Raw genomic sequence first — 16963 nt, forward strand, 5'->3', positions numbered from 1 at the left:
TCAGGCTGTTAAAGTGTACAGGGAGTTAAGGGGGGGAGGTGGTGTGTATGTCGGGGGTTAGGGTTGTCTGAGGCTGTGGTGTCTGCTGACCTTCCTGGCCCTGAGGGGGTGATTTATAGAACCGTTTCAGACTGGGGTGGACGGGTGGAGGATAGGAGACCCAGAGCATCTCAGGGGACAGGGGGCAGGGGTGAAAAAACAGCTCAGAGTTTTACAATAACAGTTATGCCCCTTGTGCCACTGTAGTGCTTCTGTGCCAGGTGATTTTTCATTCTAATTTGAATTTCTTCTTTAGTTTTACACAGACTACAGTATGTTGATGTTACCCTGTATTTCCACCATAGCGGTACTCCTATTATCCTTTAGATGTGGTTAAACTCATAATACAATGGGATGTATAAGGGGCGTTGAAGAGGGTTCACAAGAATGCTACAGGGAGCATTGTTGTTTCTGTATTTTTATATGTTGTATTGTGAATTGTAGAATGTATCGTTGATTTCTCATGTGTGTGTAATCTTGTTCTATTATCTCGACAGCATTGCAAATGAGGGTGAACCTCAATGCTCTTTTCGAGAATAAATAAAGGTTTCAATCAAACAGATCAGGGAAATTAACCACATGAACCCTAGCATCCTTATTCTAGGCATATCATGTTAGGCAAACATTCGACAACAACAGAAGATCTACAAGCTGACAACAAGTCACGTTGTGACACGCTATGAGCTTGTAGATCGGTGAAGAGATTTGATGTAGAGGGATAAAAGAGGAGACCCATTACAGATCGGTCAGCAAAGTATATAGGGTTTGGTTAAAGGGAAAAAAAGTAGATTGACAGGCAAATAGAAAGACAGAAATAACAATACTTTTTTGCAGTCTTGGTGCTGTGGTTTCCCATCACTTTTGGTTCCAGGTTTCTTACAGATGGAGGGCAGTGTCAGATTACAAGGACTGTCGTTCCAACGGCCATCCTGTGCATGCCAGCAGCACACAGACAAACAGAGAGAGAGAACACAGCTGTTTAATCCAAACAAACAGAGCAGAAGTCGCTGTGAGGGTCTGTTGCTGTGAGACGAGGAGGGTCACCGTCAGGGTTCAGAGGTCACTCACAGGTCCCCAGATGGTGACGCAGTCCTCCTGAGTGTTGCGGAAGTTATTGGGCTCAAAGGGGTGCCATAATGTGAAGATGACGGGCGTGTGGTCGGTCCATTGGAAGTCCATTTGCATATCAGTGTCATGGAGCCCTATCCACAGCTCCTCGATGTCTGAGAGAAGACATGATTGGATAAGAGTTAAGATAACAGTTAGAGAAAATTGTCGCAGTGCTCTGAATACGAGAGAGAGAGAGAGAGAGAGAGAGAGAGAGAGATCTTAGAACAAATATCATTACAGGCACACAATCACGAACCTAACCACATGAAAGAAGTACATCATCACAAGACTGTCAAGTGTTAAGACCAATAAGAGTTGAAAAGAAAATGCACCAACAAATCACCTTTCTTCAGGTTCCGTATGATGAACTCTAGCTCAGGCAGGGTGTGGATGCTGACCAGGTTGGCCTCCATCTTTTGGCAGGTCTTTTGAGCTGTGTCCCAATCTATCTTGTCTGAGGTCAGCTTGTAGCAACCTGCCTGGAAGGCCTGCCACCCCACGTCACATTCATACTTGTCATTGTCTGCCCATGAGTCTGTGAAGCACAAAGATAAACCAAATAACCTGTAGGTAATATGCAAAATGCATGTACAAATTTACATTCCACATGAATTACTAACGCAATAATAATGTTTTAATACTCTATGAATATCTCCCTTATCAATAGCTGAAAAGGTCATGTAACTGCAAATGTTATACAACATTAATTGTGATAATAAAAAACCTTCTGATAGGTTAATACAGGGGTAGCCAAACTTTGCCATGCCAAGCACCCCCAAATAGCCATAGTCTCTCTGGCTGCGGCCGCCCTGTTGTGAAAGGGCTTAAAAAAGAAAAAAGTGAAAATAGCTAAAATAGCTGATGTACAAGCTGACAACGGGTCAGGGGTGTCCACAGAAAGCATTTTTTTTTTGCTGACAGCGCCTGTCTGCCATGCAATTCTAGCATTTCAGGAGCTTCAAGCAGACAATAGTTACATATTTGGAGAGGAGTAATTTGACCCTCCTGATTGTGTCTGACGACCCGGTAATTTACGACTCAGCGTTAAATCGTTACCACAACCATGAGAAGACCATGTTTACATTGTTTCAGATAAGCTATTTGTGCTAATAATGCAGATGACAGGATGTTCAAGCACAGCAGCGGTTGATAGGTTTGAATGTTGCGGGTATCAATAAGCGCTACGTGCGAGCGCTATGGACATGATATCCACAGCGCACCTCCGCTCAAAAAGCACTTTTTGTGGACACAGCCCCTCACATTATGTGACAATAATGACATGCCCCAATATACTGTAGGTACACCAGGTTAAGTGGTTAAACTGGTAGAATAGTCGTATGAAATTAATTTGAATTCAAATTATATTTTCTATATACACGTATATATATTTTTTCTTTTTTCTTTTTCTCTTCCTTTCACTTTTTCCTTTCCTTTCTAATTGGCCTCCGGGCCCACTTTGAAAACCTGTGGGTTAATAATGATGTTAAAATGGATGGTTACTTTAAATGGACCAGTGTGACAGCCTACAGACTGACCTGTGGTGAATGGGTCCAGAGTGGCATTGGGCCTCTTCTTACACACGTAAGGCAAAGCTACATCGCAGTCACGGTTCTGCCAGCGGCCTGATGACTCAGTTCTGATCACAGCACAGTTCTCCTCTTCTGCATGGTTCGGCTGGTCTGGGATGGAGTCAACAGTCAGACAAGATTGTTCAAAGCATTCTGACTGCCAAGGAGCTTGACACATATCATTTTTCAGATTTTCTCAGTAGTTGAAGGCTGCGGTTGTACTCTGCAGCGACAAAGTGTGAGAGGGTGGAACTGAATGAATTTTTAAGGTCTCTAAAGAAAATAAGAGCAAGTAAACATGCTCAGTCAACATTCCAGGAGTCTTAAAAAGATCATAATATGCAATTTCAAAATGTTTATTGAACATAGAACAGGTTGTGTTATTGTAGGCTAATAGTCTCACCAGTCTCCCAGTTGAGGTACTTGAGTGGTGAGGAGTCAGCCCACTGCCAGCCACCATTGATGTCCAGATCATTCAAACCAATCCACAGAGCAGCACTGTAACCAGTCAGTAAACCTAAAACAATCCACAGAGCAGCACTGTAACCAGTCAGTAAACCTAAAACAATCCACAGAGCAGCACTGTAACCAGTCAGTAAACCTAAAACAATCCACAGAGCAGCACTGTAACCAGTCAGTAAACCTAAATCAATCCACAGAGCAGCACTGTAACCAGTCAGTAAACCTAAAACAGAACGGAAACACCTGCCTCATATCCCCCAAATTATCACAAGAGCAGGTGGAGAATCTCATAAAGTTCACCTTGTATTTTGGTTTTGGTTGATTTAGACATTGTGAATATCAATTAGGAAGAAAAGAAAAAACGCCAGATGTTTGCCAGGGATACAATGTTTATGACTGTATGTTGAGGGGGACGGAGTGAAAAAGTTGTGCCTAATTTATAAAATAAAATAAAAAAGTGGTCCAGCACACTCTCTGTGTTGGTGTCCCATGCCCAAAATACAAGCTCTATCTATAAGTTCATCACGACACGTTGTAGAGCTTGTAGATCAGCTATTTTGGTGCAGGACACTATCGTACGACAAAGTATAAATCAGGCTTCAGGGTGTTAGGGTTAGGGTTTCCCACCATTTTCCTACTGACTATGTGTGGTCCCGAAGAGGTCAGCAACATCACATACACACAATATATCCATCTGATATATTAGTACTGTAGAATGCACACTCAGTTCCAGCTGGTTCATTTCCATGCGGCCTCATGTAAAAGAAGCTGTGTGTGTGTGTGTGTGTGTGTGTGTGTGTGTGTGTGTGTGTGTGTGTGTGTGTGTGTGTGTGTGTGTGTGTGTGTGTGTGTGTGTGTGTGTGTGTGTGTGTGTGTGTGTGTGTGTGTGTGTGTGTGTGTCCGTGTGCGTGCCTGTGTGCGTGCGCATTTGTGTATACCGTACCATTGATGTATGTCTGCTCATGAAGCTTGGTGATGCTCAGCAGGTCAGAACCCTGCTGTTGGCAGCTGAGGCGAGCCTCGCTCCAGGACAGCGTCGCCTGGAAATTGAACTGGTAACAGCTGTCTGTCAGCGGGTCAGTGTCCCAGAATGTCTCGCAGTCATTGGCTGGAGGTCAGAGGCAGTGATCATAACAACAGTGAGTGAGAAGACAAGTGGCAGTGACTCTTTCAACCTGTCTCAAGTAGAGAGATGGCACTGCGCGGGCAAGTGGACAGACTAAGCGTCTAACAGTTGATCAAACTAATCGATTTAATCGAAAACATTATCGATATTCATTCATTTAATAAAATACTCCATCCCTATTTTGGGCATGTGAAAATAAATGTAAAATAAATAAAAAACTTTCACTAATATGGAAAATAGCAGATCTACAAGCTTACAGTGCGTCGCAATGTGACACGTTGTGAGCCTGTAGATCGTTCGCTAAAATAGGGCAATAGTTATTGGGTTATTGATTCGTTTCAAAAAATGTGGTTCTCGATTTTTCAATGAATCGAAAAAGTAATCAATAGAATAATCGCTAAGAAAATAATCAATGGTTAACAGCCCTATAGGACAGACAGATATTGGCATGTAAAGCGACGACTCACTCTTAACTGGACAGAAGCCCCAGCGCTCGTCCTTGCCATAGTTGTAGGTGGTGGCACACCAGAGGTGGCCGTCCTCTCGACCAATACTAGTGCAACTGTGGAACCACTGGTTATCATACAAGAAGGGCAGGTAGCAGGGCCGGCCGTGAGAGTTCCCCTGGATTGTGTAGATGTCTGTGGAGAGGGCACATAAGAAACTTCAATTCCCATCATGCAGCAGCAATGAGGCCTACTAGCTTCCGGTTAACACAGTGGTTGGCAGTGAGGATGCCGCGAGTGGGCCCCCAAATAATTGGCAAAACATTACGATTTGAATGATGATATAATATTACAAAATTATGTAAAACACTTAGTGTTAAGTGGTCAGATGGGGGGGCCGGGCGTGAACACTTTCGAGATTTTCAAGTGGGTCCTGATCCAGAAAACGTTGAGAGCCACTGAGTTATCAGACTGAACTTTAATGAACTGAAAAACTTCATGTTGACTTCTGTTGACTCAATGGCTTGTATAATCAAACACAGTGAAAAACAGAGGATGATGTTACGGTTAAAATAGGAAGCAAATCAATGTGTGGGCTTTTGTCAGCAGGGGATATTTTCATAAAGTAAGGCATGAGCAACGAGTAAAAGTAAATAAAAAAAACGCTTAAGAAAGCAACTTCCATCCTAGCTATGAAACCACAGATGTGGCAGATATAAACATATGAAAACAAACCCCAAGACATAAAAATTGGGAACAGGCAAAAGTCAAAAACAAAAATGAACTAATGAACTATATTGGATTGCTATAATTTGACAAAATGCCCAGAGGTTGCCACCACACCCTCTGCATTCCACTGGTACCATAGGGTGTGAGGAGAGGCATGACACAGGGGCAGAGACAGAGAGTGACTGGAAGAGGGTTTGTAATGTTACCAAAACACACAGAGTACCTCCACTAGTACGGCCCTATGGAAAGTAGGGCAGATGTGTTAAACGCAGGGGAAAGGGTTATAAAATATCCTCTTTGACTTCCCTCTCTAACTCCGCCACAGGCTGGCTGCAGTTAAGCTGCTCCACAGCCTCTAGGCTGACTAATGTCAGAGGTATTCTGCTCCAACTGTGTTTACTTCGCGAAGAAAGTTGCGAGGATTGGCACTTAAAAGTTAAAAATGTCATCATACCCATTCCCCTGCCAAAAAAGAAATAAGTAAAAGAACTAAACTTAGGAGAGAGGATAAAGAAGAAAGTAGAGGGAGATTGTCTGGTCTTAAGTTAAAAGCAGATCTGGTTTTAATTGTAGTCAGGGGGAGCCTGTGAACTAAAGACTCATGCTGCTGAGTGAGTAGGAGTAGCAGTGATGCTGACATTGGACACGAGGCATATATACATTGTGTGTGTGTGTGTGTGTGTGTGTGTGTGTGTGTGTGTGTGTGTGTGTGTGTGTGTGTGTGTGTGTGTGTGTGTGTGTGTGTGTGTGTGTGTGTGTGTGTGTGTGTGTGTGTGTGTGTGTGTGTGTGTGTGTGTGTGTGTGCGGGTGTGCGTGTGTGTGTGTGCGTGTGTGTGTGTGTGTGTGTGTGTACACGTGTGTGTGTATATATATATATATTATTCTCTTATTCTTACATCAGTTTACAAACACTGATAATGTTTCAATGTTTGCCCTTAGCTGTCTGCCTGGCAGGCAGCCAATTGTCCTCAAAAATGCCCTGGGGATGACAATTTGCTGCATTCATCTGAACACATACTGTACAGCTGTGGCATGCGCAACAAAAACACCACCTGCCTCGCAGGAGACCTCACTCAGAGCCACAGCAGAACACAGCTGAAAATAGAGAGCCTGGATCATATGATGAAAAGAAACAGGTTTAAAACAGAAGAAGGAAGCGCTGGCTGGGTTCAGTCACAGTGCCGTTTGCAAACAGGTGCTCTTCAGTGAAACAATATACATAGAAGCAAAAAAATCCAGAAGCACCGCAGGTCTTCAACAGGGTTTCTTCATTGGCTTGGTGACATTACCTTATGTCAGAAGATACAGCTTTGTCAGATTGAGAACTAGTGGCGATGTCATGTACATAAGAGAAAAGTCTATTCTCGTTTACAAACACTGATAGAATTCCTGACCTGTCAGCTAGATGTCGGGTATATTGGTACTAGTGTACCTTACTATTTTACCCTGTATAAACTATGTGGTTCTGTAAACTCTTTGGCTATTCATTCTGAGTAGTAACATACGTGCTTAGATGATGAACAAAAGCCAGGAAACAGCACGTATGCTTACACAGCCTCATTATTGAGAGTATTAATCCTGTTCACTCGGAACTCTGTCAGTTTGGTCTCTGAGGTGTTTATTCTCCAAGGCCTCGATAAGGATTCACAGTTTCTTCATTATCAACCTACACAAAATACTATTGAGTCTTGATGATGTAGAAATACCTGCAAATTAACTTTACTATTGACCATATTCACATGGTGGCCATTTTGCTCTTACGTCATGCTTAAGGGGGTGGGAAACAGAGGAGGGCCATGCGAATATGGTCAGCAGCATACAATAACATACGTACCACGGTATGCTTCACTGCAGAGGTCCTGGTCTTCCCTGTTCAGCCGCCACTTGTGCTCTGTGACAGCCGGAGAGGCCGCAGAGGCATTTGCTGTTGGTGAAGGAACGGGCATGTAGTTGTTCAGGTTCTCAAGCACCTGGCCGCAGTACCAGGTCCAGCGCACTCCGGGGGGGTGGTGGTCACAGGTATACATGCCCAGTGGAGACTTCCCCTCCCCTGGAGAGACATCGCTCTCTGTGGTCAGGCCCAGGCACAGCGAGGAGCCCAGGTTGAAGAGGCGACCCCGGCTCACCCATTTCCAGAGCTGGCCGTCATCACTGCAAGAGGCCATCACATCAACGGAGCGATCCCGCACCCCCAGGCAGCCCCGGGCCCCCTCGTGGAAGAAAGAAAACACATCAGAGTCCAGCGGTCCTGTGCAGGCAGAGAGGAACAATGGCATCAGTCAATAATGCTGTTCAAAGTGTTCCACATTAGCTTCTGGTGTCAGGAGGGAAAATGCCAGGAGAACAATCAATTTAATAGATTTAGCCCTGGGTTAGAGCTGGCTTTTCAATTTGATGTTCCTGTGATAACACACCACAACTTATTCTGTTTCTCTGACATAATCTATAACATGGAGTGTCAAGTTACATTGTAAACATTGCAGCATTTTGACCACCTTTGACGAATAAATGCCATCGGCCCATCCAAACGTGTTATAGGTGTTAATTGGAGGGATATTATGTAGTGAGATGTGAAAAGTGGTTACACATGTTTGTTTATGCGGTAATCAATCCAGGTTTAGAAATCACAATAGAATATTTTTTAACATGCAACCAAGTCTAAGGTATTTGCACTATTCCAGACGTTTGACCTAGAATGGCCTCTCCTCCTGTGGAGCTCGTAGTCTAAATCTGAACAGGGTTTGCCTGTGGATAGAGCAGTGGTTGGAGGTTTTGAGGGACCAATACTGTAAAGGAACTTAATTTATGAGAACTTTTTAGTGGGTCTCTGGTGAGAAAGGGCTTTGTATGATATAGCTAAATATTTTAACAGCCCCTGATTACCCCTTTTCATTCTGCAGCTGAGGCCTCATTGGCAGGCATTATATCAAAATGCAGTAGTTTGAACAATAGTGGCCTGCATGGTTTTAGTCATAGAGCCATGCCACATACACAGTGCACTTTTATTATCCAAAATAAACATAACACTAACAAAATGATGAGTGAGCAAAGACGGACGCGCGCACGCACGCACGCACGCACGCACGCACGCACGCACGCACGCACGCACGCACGCACACACACACACACACACACACACACACACACACACACACACACACACACACACACACACACACACACACACACACACACACACACACACACAAACACACACACAAAAGGTTTGAACGTAAAAACATGGGGAAAAAATGGCTGAAAAGAGTGACTGGAATGTTGGGAACAAAAACCAACACTTCCCAAAAACTGTGTGGTTTTCTCTCATCACCCGTTTTCTTTTTCTTTTATTTTCTCTTTCTCTTTTTAACCTGCTTTAAGGCACTGGACAATGCAGAAGTTAAAAACCAAGCAGTCTACAGTGCAGGAAGTATAGTGGAAATTTTGAAATTCATCTCAAAACGGGCACTGATCTTGTGTGGTGGAAGTTTTGGTGTTGGGAATTTTACGGCAAGCTTCCTATAGTAATTTTTCCGGAATGTACTGGCGGAATTAAAATTTCCCTGTAGTGAAAACGCTAGAAATCAAAGTACTGGCATAGCATGATGACGTTGACAAAGAGAAAGAGAGAGTGTCGAGTGAGAGAGCGTTTCTAACGGTCATCGTGGCAAATGTTTTGCTGGAAAGGTTCTGGCACTGTAGTGAAAACACAGCTTTGGAGTGTAAATGTGGTAACGCGTGTTTGTGTGCCTCTGCAAGAAAAATTCAGCAGCAAATAGAAATAGAAAGAGAGGGGGATGGAGGGAGGGAGAGGGACTGGGAGAAAGTGTGTGTGTGTGTGTGTGTGTGTGTGTGTGTGTGTGTGTGTGTGTGTGTGTGTGTGTGTGTGTGTGTGTGTGTGTGTGTGTGTGTGTGTGTGTGTGTGTGTGTGTGTGTGTGTGTGTGTGTGTGTGTGTGTGTGTGTGTGTGTGTGAGAGAGAGAGAGAGAGAGAGAGAGAGAGAGAGAGAGAGAGAGAGAGAGAGAGAGAGAGAGAGAGAGCAATGAAGAAAGACAAGTACAGTATATGGAGGGAGCAGCTGTGGCTCTAAAATTGTGGTGCTGTTAGAAGTGCAAAAACGAAAAGCCCCAAAACAAACAGATCTGGGATCTAGAAGAGAGAAAGTGAGACCCTCAGCATTCCAACTCCACGGGCTCCTGCAAGGGGCCAGGAAGTGGGGAAGGTGGGAAATATCACTGTGTATTTAGTTGAAAACAGGACCACTGAGTATGGGGATACTTTGGTACAGTGATTCTCAAACTCTTTTCATGCCAAGGACCCCCGACTTAATATGTATTTGGCCCACAGACCCCCCTCTGAAAAGAGTTTGTGACAGGGACCTCCATAATGTTAAAATGTATCAAAGGGATTCCACATTTTCCAGATTGTTTGAAAATAGCAGATTTACAAGCATGTAATGTGTCACAATTTGACGTGTTATGAGCTTGTAGATCAGCTATTTACAAATAGCCAATATAGGGTATATAGGGTTAAAGTGGTTGAACAGATTTTATACTGTATTAAATACTTTTGCTGGGGACACCCTGGAACCCCCTGAAGGACCCCTGGGGGTCCCTCGACCCCACGTTGAGAACCACTGCTTTAGTACACTAAAGCAGTGGTTCTCAACGTGGGGTCGAGATTAGTTCCGTAGGGTCGAGATTAGTTCCACTGTATGAGTACACTCATACAGTGGAACTAATCTCCCACGTTGTCTGCTCACCCTATATACAACCGGGTCACAATGCGACATGTTTTGAGCTTGTAGATCTGCTATTTGCACTATTTTGGAAAATAACAATAATAATTATATCAATTTGTGGGTGCCGATAGCTGAGTGGTTACGGTGCGTGTATGGGCTCTGATGCAGCATGACGCCGGGTTCCGGATTCGGTTCACAAGACTGGTAGAATTATTTTTTTTGTTGAAAGAAACATTTTGCAAAATTTGCAAAAAGTTTATGTAGTTAACAGACTGCATCCTTGATGTTTTTATAGACGGTGAGAAAATGAAGTGTCCTCTAAGCACTATAAGCTCCCTGTAATCTTGAACAGACAATCAATGTAGCCCTCTTCTTTCACTCAACATCTGTGGTTGGGTTCTCGAGAACCAGTGTCAAGCTCGAGGGCAACTAGTCTGTAGATGTAGTAACAAAACACAATGGTTGTGCGGTTCAGCAAAACCCGTATGCCTGATTTATACTTAGTTGCGCACTGGTGTTGCACAACGAAAATTGCCGATATACAAGCCCACAACATGTTGCAGCATGACACATTGTGATCTTGTAGACTGGTTATTTTCGGTGCACAACAACTAAGTATAAATCACTCGAGAGCCCACATTGCCAGTGGTTTGTACAGTGTAATCAAATATAATCACCGCCCTGCTGTGCTACATAGCCACCCATCTCACTGTAGCACCCTGTTGTTAGGCCTGTTTACTGTCCACTAATTGTGATGCCATAAAGGTTCAAGTTAGAAGAACAACTTTTTGTGTGTGTGTGTGTGTGTGTGTGCGTGCGTGCGTGCGTGCGTGCGTGCGTGGGGTACTCTTATTTAAATCCCATCTCAAAAAGTAACTGACAGAAAGCGTCTCTATTATATGGCTTAAAGGTGGTGCAAGTGGCAGTTTTTGTTAAAATAATTGTTAGATAGTTTTATATTCCAATAGTAAGTAATTTGTTCAGGGGTCTCCTCATCTCTACAGCTTTTTAATATTCAGAAAATACATGTTCATGTCAGGATACCAATTTTATCCAATCAGGAGACAAATCTCATACAGGATGCAGGATGCAGAAGTGAAAATGGTAGTGAAACAGAAATGAGTGAACAAAAGTGGAACTGGAAGTTAATAAAAGCAAAGTTTGCACGCACGCACGCACGCACGCACGCACGCACGCACGCACGCACGCACGCACGCACGCACGCACGCACACACACACACACACACACACACACACACACACACACACACACACACACACACACACACACACACACACACACACGCCTTCGGCCTGGCGGAGACAATTATCACCTACACCAGTTTTTACATTTGATGATTCCTCTTATTAAAAACTGCTTGGAAAGGACTATTTCTGCAGAGTCTAGTCTTTGTTGTATCAATATAGTGAGGACACTAAATCCATCAGATGAATCAGACTGCTTCAGTTTTTTTTTATGTTTTTATTTTGCAATTCAATAACCTCTCACACTGTCGTCTGTCTAAAATGATACAAATATAGAATAAAAAAGATCTTGTCAGACATGTTCTACATCAGTGTTTCCCAAACTTTTTAAAAACATAACAAAATGGACTGGAGGGATATTTACCCACAACCCATAAAAATGGTTGGGACCCAAAGAATGGGTCCCGACCCATTGTTTTGGAACCATTGTTCCATAATCTCTTTGTAAATACAGGATTATTTTTTCCACTGAAATAAAGGGACACATTTCCATATTGACTTTTTCTTCGTATTAAATTATGCTTCTCACACACACTGTTACATAATGCTGATGATGGGCTTGGTAATACTTGCTCAACACACACAGCCGTTTTGCAACAAGCTGTAAATAACTTTAACCATAACATGATGGTGTCATTTTATCTTTTGTCAATTGTCACAGTAAGAATTTAAGCCACTTCAAAGAGGCACTGTTTTTCTGTGGTTACAGCATGGCGAATTAGTCAGAATTAGCAATCGGGTGAAGAGGTGAATTCCCTTTTCAATATACTGTATATATTTCATAAAGTTCATAAAATCATAAAATATACTATATATATTTCATAAAATATACTGTATATATTTCATAAAGTTATATTTCATAAAATGTAGAACTGTCTTTGAAACAGTATTCAATTTAAACTCAACTTCAGAAGACAAATAAAAAGCAAATATCAACAGTGCAGAAGTTTTTTCTAAATCATGTATCCTTGTCATCCTTGTTAACTGTAGCCAGGAGGAGATATGGCTTGGTGTTTGATATGGACCAACTCTAGAGAAATCAGATCGAGTGGATGATTCCAGATTACCTTTAAACCATTAGGCCTGTGAAATTTAAGGCACAACATCTCCCCTGCCGTGATCTCATCCACCCTTACTCTCTCTTCTATGCCCCGTCACCCCTTTTCAGACTAAAGGCTGTTTCCTGCTGAAAAGAGAAGCTTAAACTTCCAGCCAAGAACAACCAGCAAATGAGCCAAGAGAGGCTGATCTTCCCAGAACCTCCACCTCATAATCAGGTCAGCTTCTGGGCCAGGTTTCCCGGCTGGGAGTGGGTGTTGGGTGTGTACAGTGAGGGGATGGTTGAAGAACAGGGTTTGGATGACTGGTAGCAAGGACCATGGGATTTGACTAACTGAAGCTGGGTCCAAGTTGGTGTGAGAATTTCAATTTTGACTGAATCAGCACCACTTGATTATTGCCAACACATATTCTTGCCAATCAACTCTCTGATATCTGAGTTCTTTGGGATTTTACAGTGCAGGTTGAAAACAATATGACAGTTGTGACTCATCATGCCTTCCTAGACGCTAAAGTCTAGCCTACCACCCTTCTGCCAAATTTCCTGTTGGGTGTAAAGAGCAGCACAGCCTCTAGGGGCTGCTAGCGGGGCTTTTAGACTCTAGTTTTGTTCTTTCACACTACACAAATCTAGAATGGGATGAGCTAAATGCTGTCTGGGATATTTTTTTATTTTGACGTATGTTGGAGATAAAAACAACAACATTCCATTACTGGAAAGTTTTATAACAGCAACTAACAAATAAACAGGAAATTCCTGCCTGTGTTTGTTTCATTTCTGTTCTATGGTGGTCTAGCCTCTGAGATTAAATGAACTGTGGGTTTCACTTCATCTTAAAAGAGTTCATATAGGAATAATATCACATTTGCATTTTGTTGCTGCCATCAGCAAGAAAACTTAACTTGGATGATGTGACTGATCATTGCTGACTGCCAAACCACAGTCTAACTGCTTATCTCATTTAGAAGCCAGATAGTTAAGGGGGCTAGAGAAAGACAAACAGACAGACAGACAGACAGACAGACAGACAGACAGACAGACAGACAGACAGACAGACAGACAGACAAACAGAGCGAGACAGAGACAAACAGAGCGAGACAGAGACAGACAGACAGACAAGCCCTACGGGTAATGTCTAGATATATTCATAGTTGCAGACAGTGCATGTGTGAAAGCAGAGTGACAGACAGAACTGCATATTGTAAATAATTTGGTATAATTATATTCCTAACTAATTGCAGACCACAGCTTTATCGGTTACTCATAGAATGATGACATTTATTGAAATGAGTCAATCCATTTAAAGGAACATCCACTCAATAAGATTTCAAGTAGGCCAAGCCTTTTTGTGTGATCAAAAGCATTCAAGGTCCAAGGTGGTCTTTATTGTTACGTCTTGTGTACAGGTACATAAGAGTAACTTTTCTTTTTGATTGGGTCCTCCGTTCATATATCTGAGAACAAACTCTAATCTGTGATATCACACACACACACACACACACACACACACACACACACACACACACACACACACACACACACACACACACACACACACACACACACACACACACACACACACACACACACACACACACACACACACACACACACGTTAAAAGGTCAGACAGACTGTGAGGAATGAGGATACAAAGACAGTCAAAGCAGTGCCTTGTTTATGCTGATGTGAGGAGATTAGAGTCTGGTATCTTGCCTTCACAGACAGTGGTGCATGATAACACAAAGATATATATTCTATTGCCCTACTCAGAAAAACTCAAAAATAAATGGATTGTTTTTAACATATTCATTTCAACAAATTTCATCATTCTATGGGTAAACAAGAGAGGTGCCTGTGTGTGTGTATATACTGTATATATATATATACTGCACACACACACACACACAGACACACACACACACACACACACACACACACACACACACACACACACACACACACACACACACACACACACACACACACACACACACACACACACACACACACACACACACACACACACATACTGTATGCTGTGCGACCAGGCATGAATACAACATAAATAAATAAATCTCATATGCCCTGCAAAACCAGCCTCTTTACTACTATCTAATTAGAGACATGATAACAGACAAGATTAGACAACTCTTCTTCTCATGTCTATGTTCTGAATTTGTACCAAAACAGATTGAACCCCACTTGGCATATATAGACACACTTTCTCAACTGCTCTCCTTTGAAACCACACATACAGTAGTTTGTCAAAAGGTTACCATTTAAAACCCCCCAACTTCAGCGGCTTGTAGGTTATAGTTTTTGTTTGTTTGTTTTTCCAACGAAAGGGTGAAAAAACATTGTTTAAAAGGCAGAGGTGTAACATTTAGTTTTTGCAGTGCTTATGGCAGTTTGTGATAATCAGTGGTGGAAAAAGTACTCACATTTTTTACTTAAGTAAAAGTATCAATACTGCAATGTAGAAAATGGCTGAAGTGGTTAATGTATGTTTTGTAATTGTAATAAAAATCTACAAAGTAACTAGTAAATAAAGTTTTCAAATAATTGTAGTGGAGTAAAAGTACAATATTTGCCTCTGAGATGTAGTGGAGTAGAAGAAAAAGCATTGAAAATTGGAAATACTCCAGTAAAGTAAAAAAAATACCTCAAAATTGTACTTAAGTAATTACAAAAAACAAGTAGGCCTACAGTACTTGAGTAAATGTACTTAGTAACTGACCCATGGATTCAGACTTCACAAAAGAAGAAGAAGACGATTACATTTCTAATTCTAACCCCTGCATTTCAGAACATTCACACGTAGCAGTGACATTATGATGATCCCATGAGCTACTTGCACCAACATGGTGAGACTGACTGAGTTAATTGCAGTGGTGGAAAAAAGTAGCCTACTCAAAATGTGTACTTAAGTAAAAGTATCAATACTGCAATGTTGAAATACTGTTACAAGTAAAAATCCGGAATTCAAAATTTACTTGAGTAAAAGTACAAAAGTATTGGTATCAAAATGTACTTAAAGTACGCCTACCAAAAGTAGAAAGTACTCATTATGCAGAATGTCCCATTTCACAAGTTTTCAAAAGTAGAAAAATCTATTGAAAATAGCAATTTCAAATGGCCGAAATCTATAGGGCTGAAGTGGTTATAACTTATAATGTATGGTTTGTAATCAAAATCTACAAAGTAACTAGTTTTCAAATAATTGTAGTGGAGTAAAAGTACAATATTTGCCGAGGTGTAGTGGAGTAGAAGTAAATGTACTGAAAATTGGAAATACTCCAGTGAAGTAAAAAATACCTCAAAATGGAGTAAATGTACTTAGTTACTTTACACCACTGGTTAATTGCACAGGATGTTAAGGTCACATCAGCCCGCAGGCAGGGTGCCAAATGCAGCGTCAGTCCATGATGGCCACACGGTAACAATGCAAAGTAGGCTAACATCCGGCACTAAAAATAGTACAAAGAAACAAAGCTAAACGAGGTGCCCTAATCAGCTGGCTTGCACTTATAACGCGTTGTGGAGAAGAAATAAATAAGTACATTAAAAACACCATTAGTAAAAAAACATAACCCCACACAGACCCCTCCCCCCTCCCCCCTCCACATCTGGTTCCACTCACAATTCGGACTTTCGTTCGTGGCAAAGCATCAGATTCTCAAATGTACAGTTTAACACTTTACGGCGTTATTTTGTCAACGCAAAAAAATATATGACTGAAAGTTGGTTTGATTTAAACACACATGTTCCAGCCAAGATTTAGACTGAACTAGTTTTCGAGTTTGTATGAATGAAAAAAATACAGTACTTCTGCTACGAGAGATTTTCCTACCTGAAACGGTCCTCTTAAGTTCCAGACTAAAGATGAATAAATATAAAGTGCATTGGTAAAAATGCAGGCAGTTTTTCCATGTTTTCCTTGAATCCCTGTGACGATCGCGACCGTTGTTTTGCATGCTCACAAACTGCAACAAAAAGAGACAGTGAGCCCTGGTGAGACTGGATGTGCTTATTTCGGGACGGATAGATGCAGTAGTGAGAGCATGAATGTCTGTCTCAGTCCTAAATGAATGGGGTAGCCGCTGCGTCACCACTGAGTCTCACGTCAGTGTTTGTAGAGACTCTTTTGCAACAACAACGCTGTAGATGTCCAACATCTGCCACGATGTAGGCTATACACTATGGCATTTGTGTCAGAAAAGCCACAAATGTTATGGGTTAAACTGTTAAAGGTCAAAAGTTACTATCCGTAACTTGGTCAACTGCCCTAAAAAAATCGAATGGCCAAGGAAATTAAACAAACGAGTTAATTCCAGTGATTTGGATGGATGGATGATTTTATTTTGTCATTGAACACAAGTGTACAATGAAATTTACTTGATGGCATCAATCCAATGCAAA

The 16963-nt window shown here is 41.9% G+C and overlaps 1 protein-coding gene across 4 annotated transcripts in view; it reads right to left on the reverse strand.

The window, feature by feature from the left end:
• Positions 1 to 16610, reverse strand: part of mrc2 (mannose receptor, C-type 2) — a 32118-nt gene extending 15508 nt beyond the window's left edge. For all 4 annotated transcript variants that reach the window (XR_014601846.1, XR_014601847.1, XM_084072366.1 and 1 more), the window contains exons 1-9: positions 16395 to 16610; positions 7315 to 7728; positions 4773 to 4946; positions 4123 to 4287; positions 3121 to 3234; positions 2685 to 2828; positions 1493 to 1684; positions 1108 to 1262; positions 864 to 968 (exon numbers count right to left, since the gene is read on the reverse strand). Coding sequence is in view for 2 of the 4 variants with exons in the window: in XM_084072366.1 (XP_083928492.1) it covers positions 864 to 968; positions 1108 to 1262; positions 1493 to 1684; positions 2685 to 2828; positions 3121 to 3234; positions 4123 to 4287; positions 4773 to 4946; positions 7315 to 7728; positions 16395 to 16518 (1587 nt within the window). In the remaining 2 variants the exon portion in view is untranslated. The remainder of the gene's footprint in view (positions 1 to 863; positions 969 to 1107; positions 1263 to 1492; positions 1685 to 2684; positions 2829 to 3120; positions 3235 to 4122; positions 4288 to 4772; positions 4947 to 7314; positions 7729 to 16394) is intronic.
• Between the last annotated feature and the right edge of the window lie 353 nt (positions 16611 to 16963).

The sequence above is a fragment of the Gymnoscopelus microlampas genome (genome assembly GCF_963454915.1).
Source record: "Gymnoscopelus microlampas genome assembly, chromosome: 11".
NCBI classification, from domain to species: domain Eukaryota; kingdom Metazoa; phylum Chordata; class Actinopteri; order Myctophiformes; family Myctophidae; genus Gymnoscopelus; species Gymnoscopelus microlampas.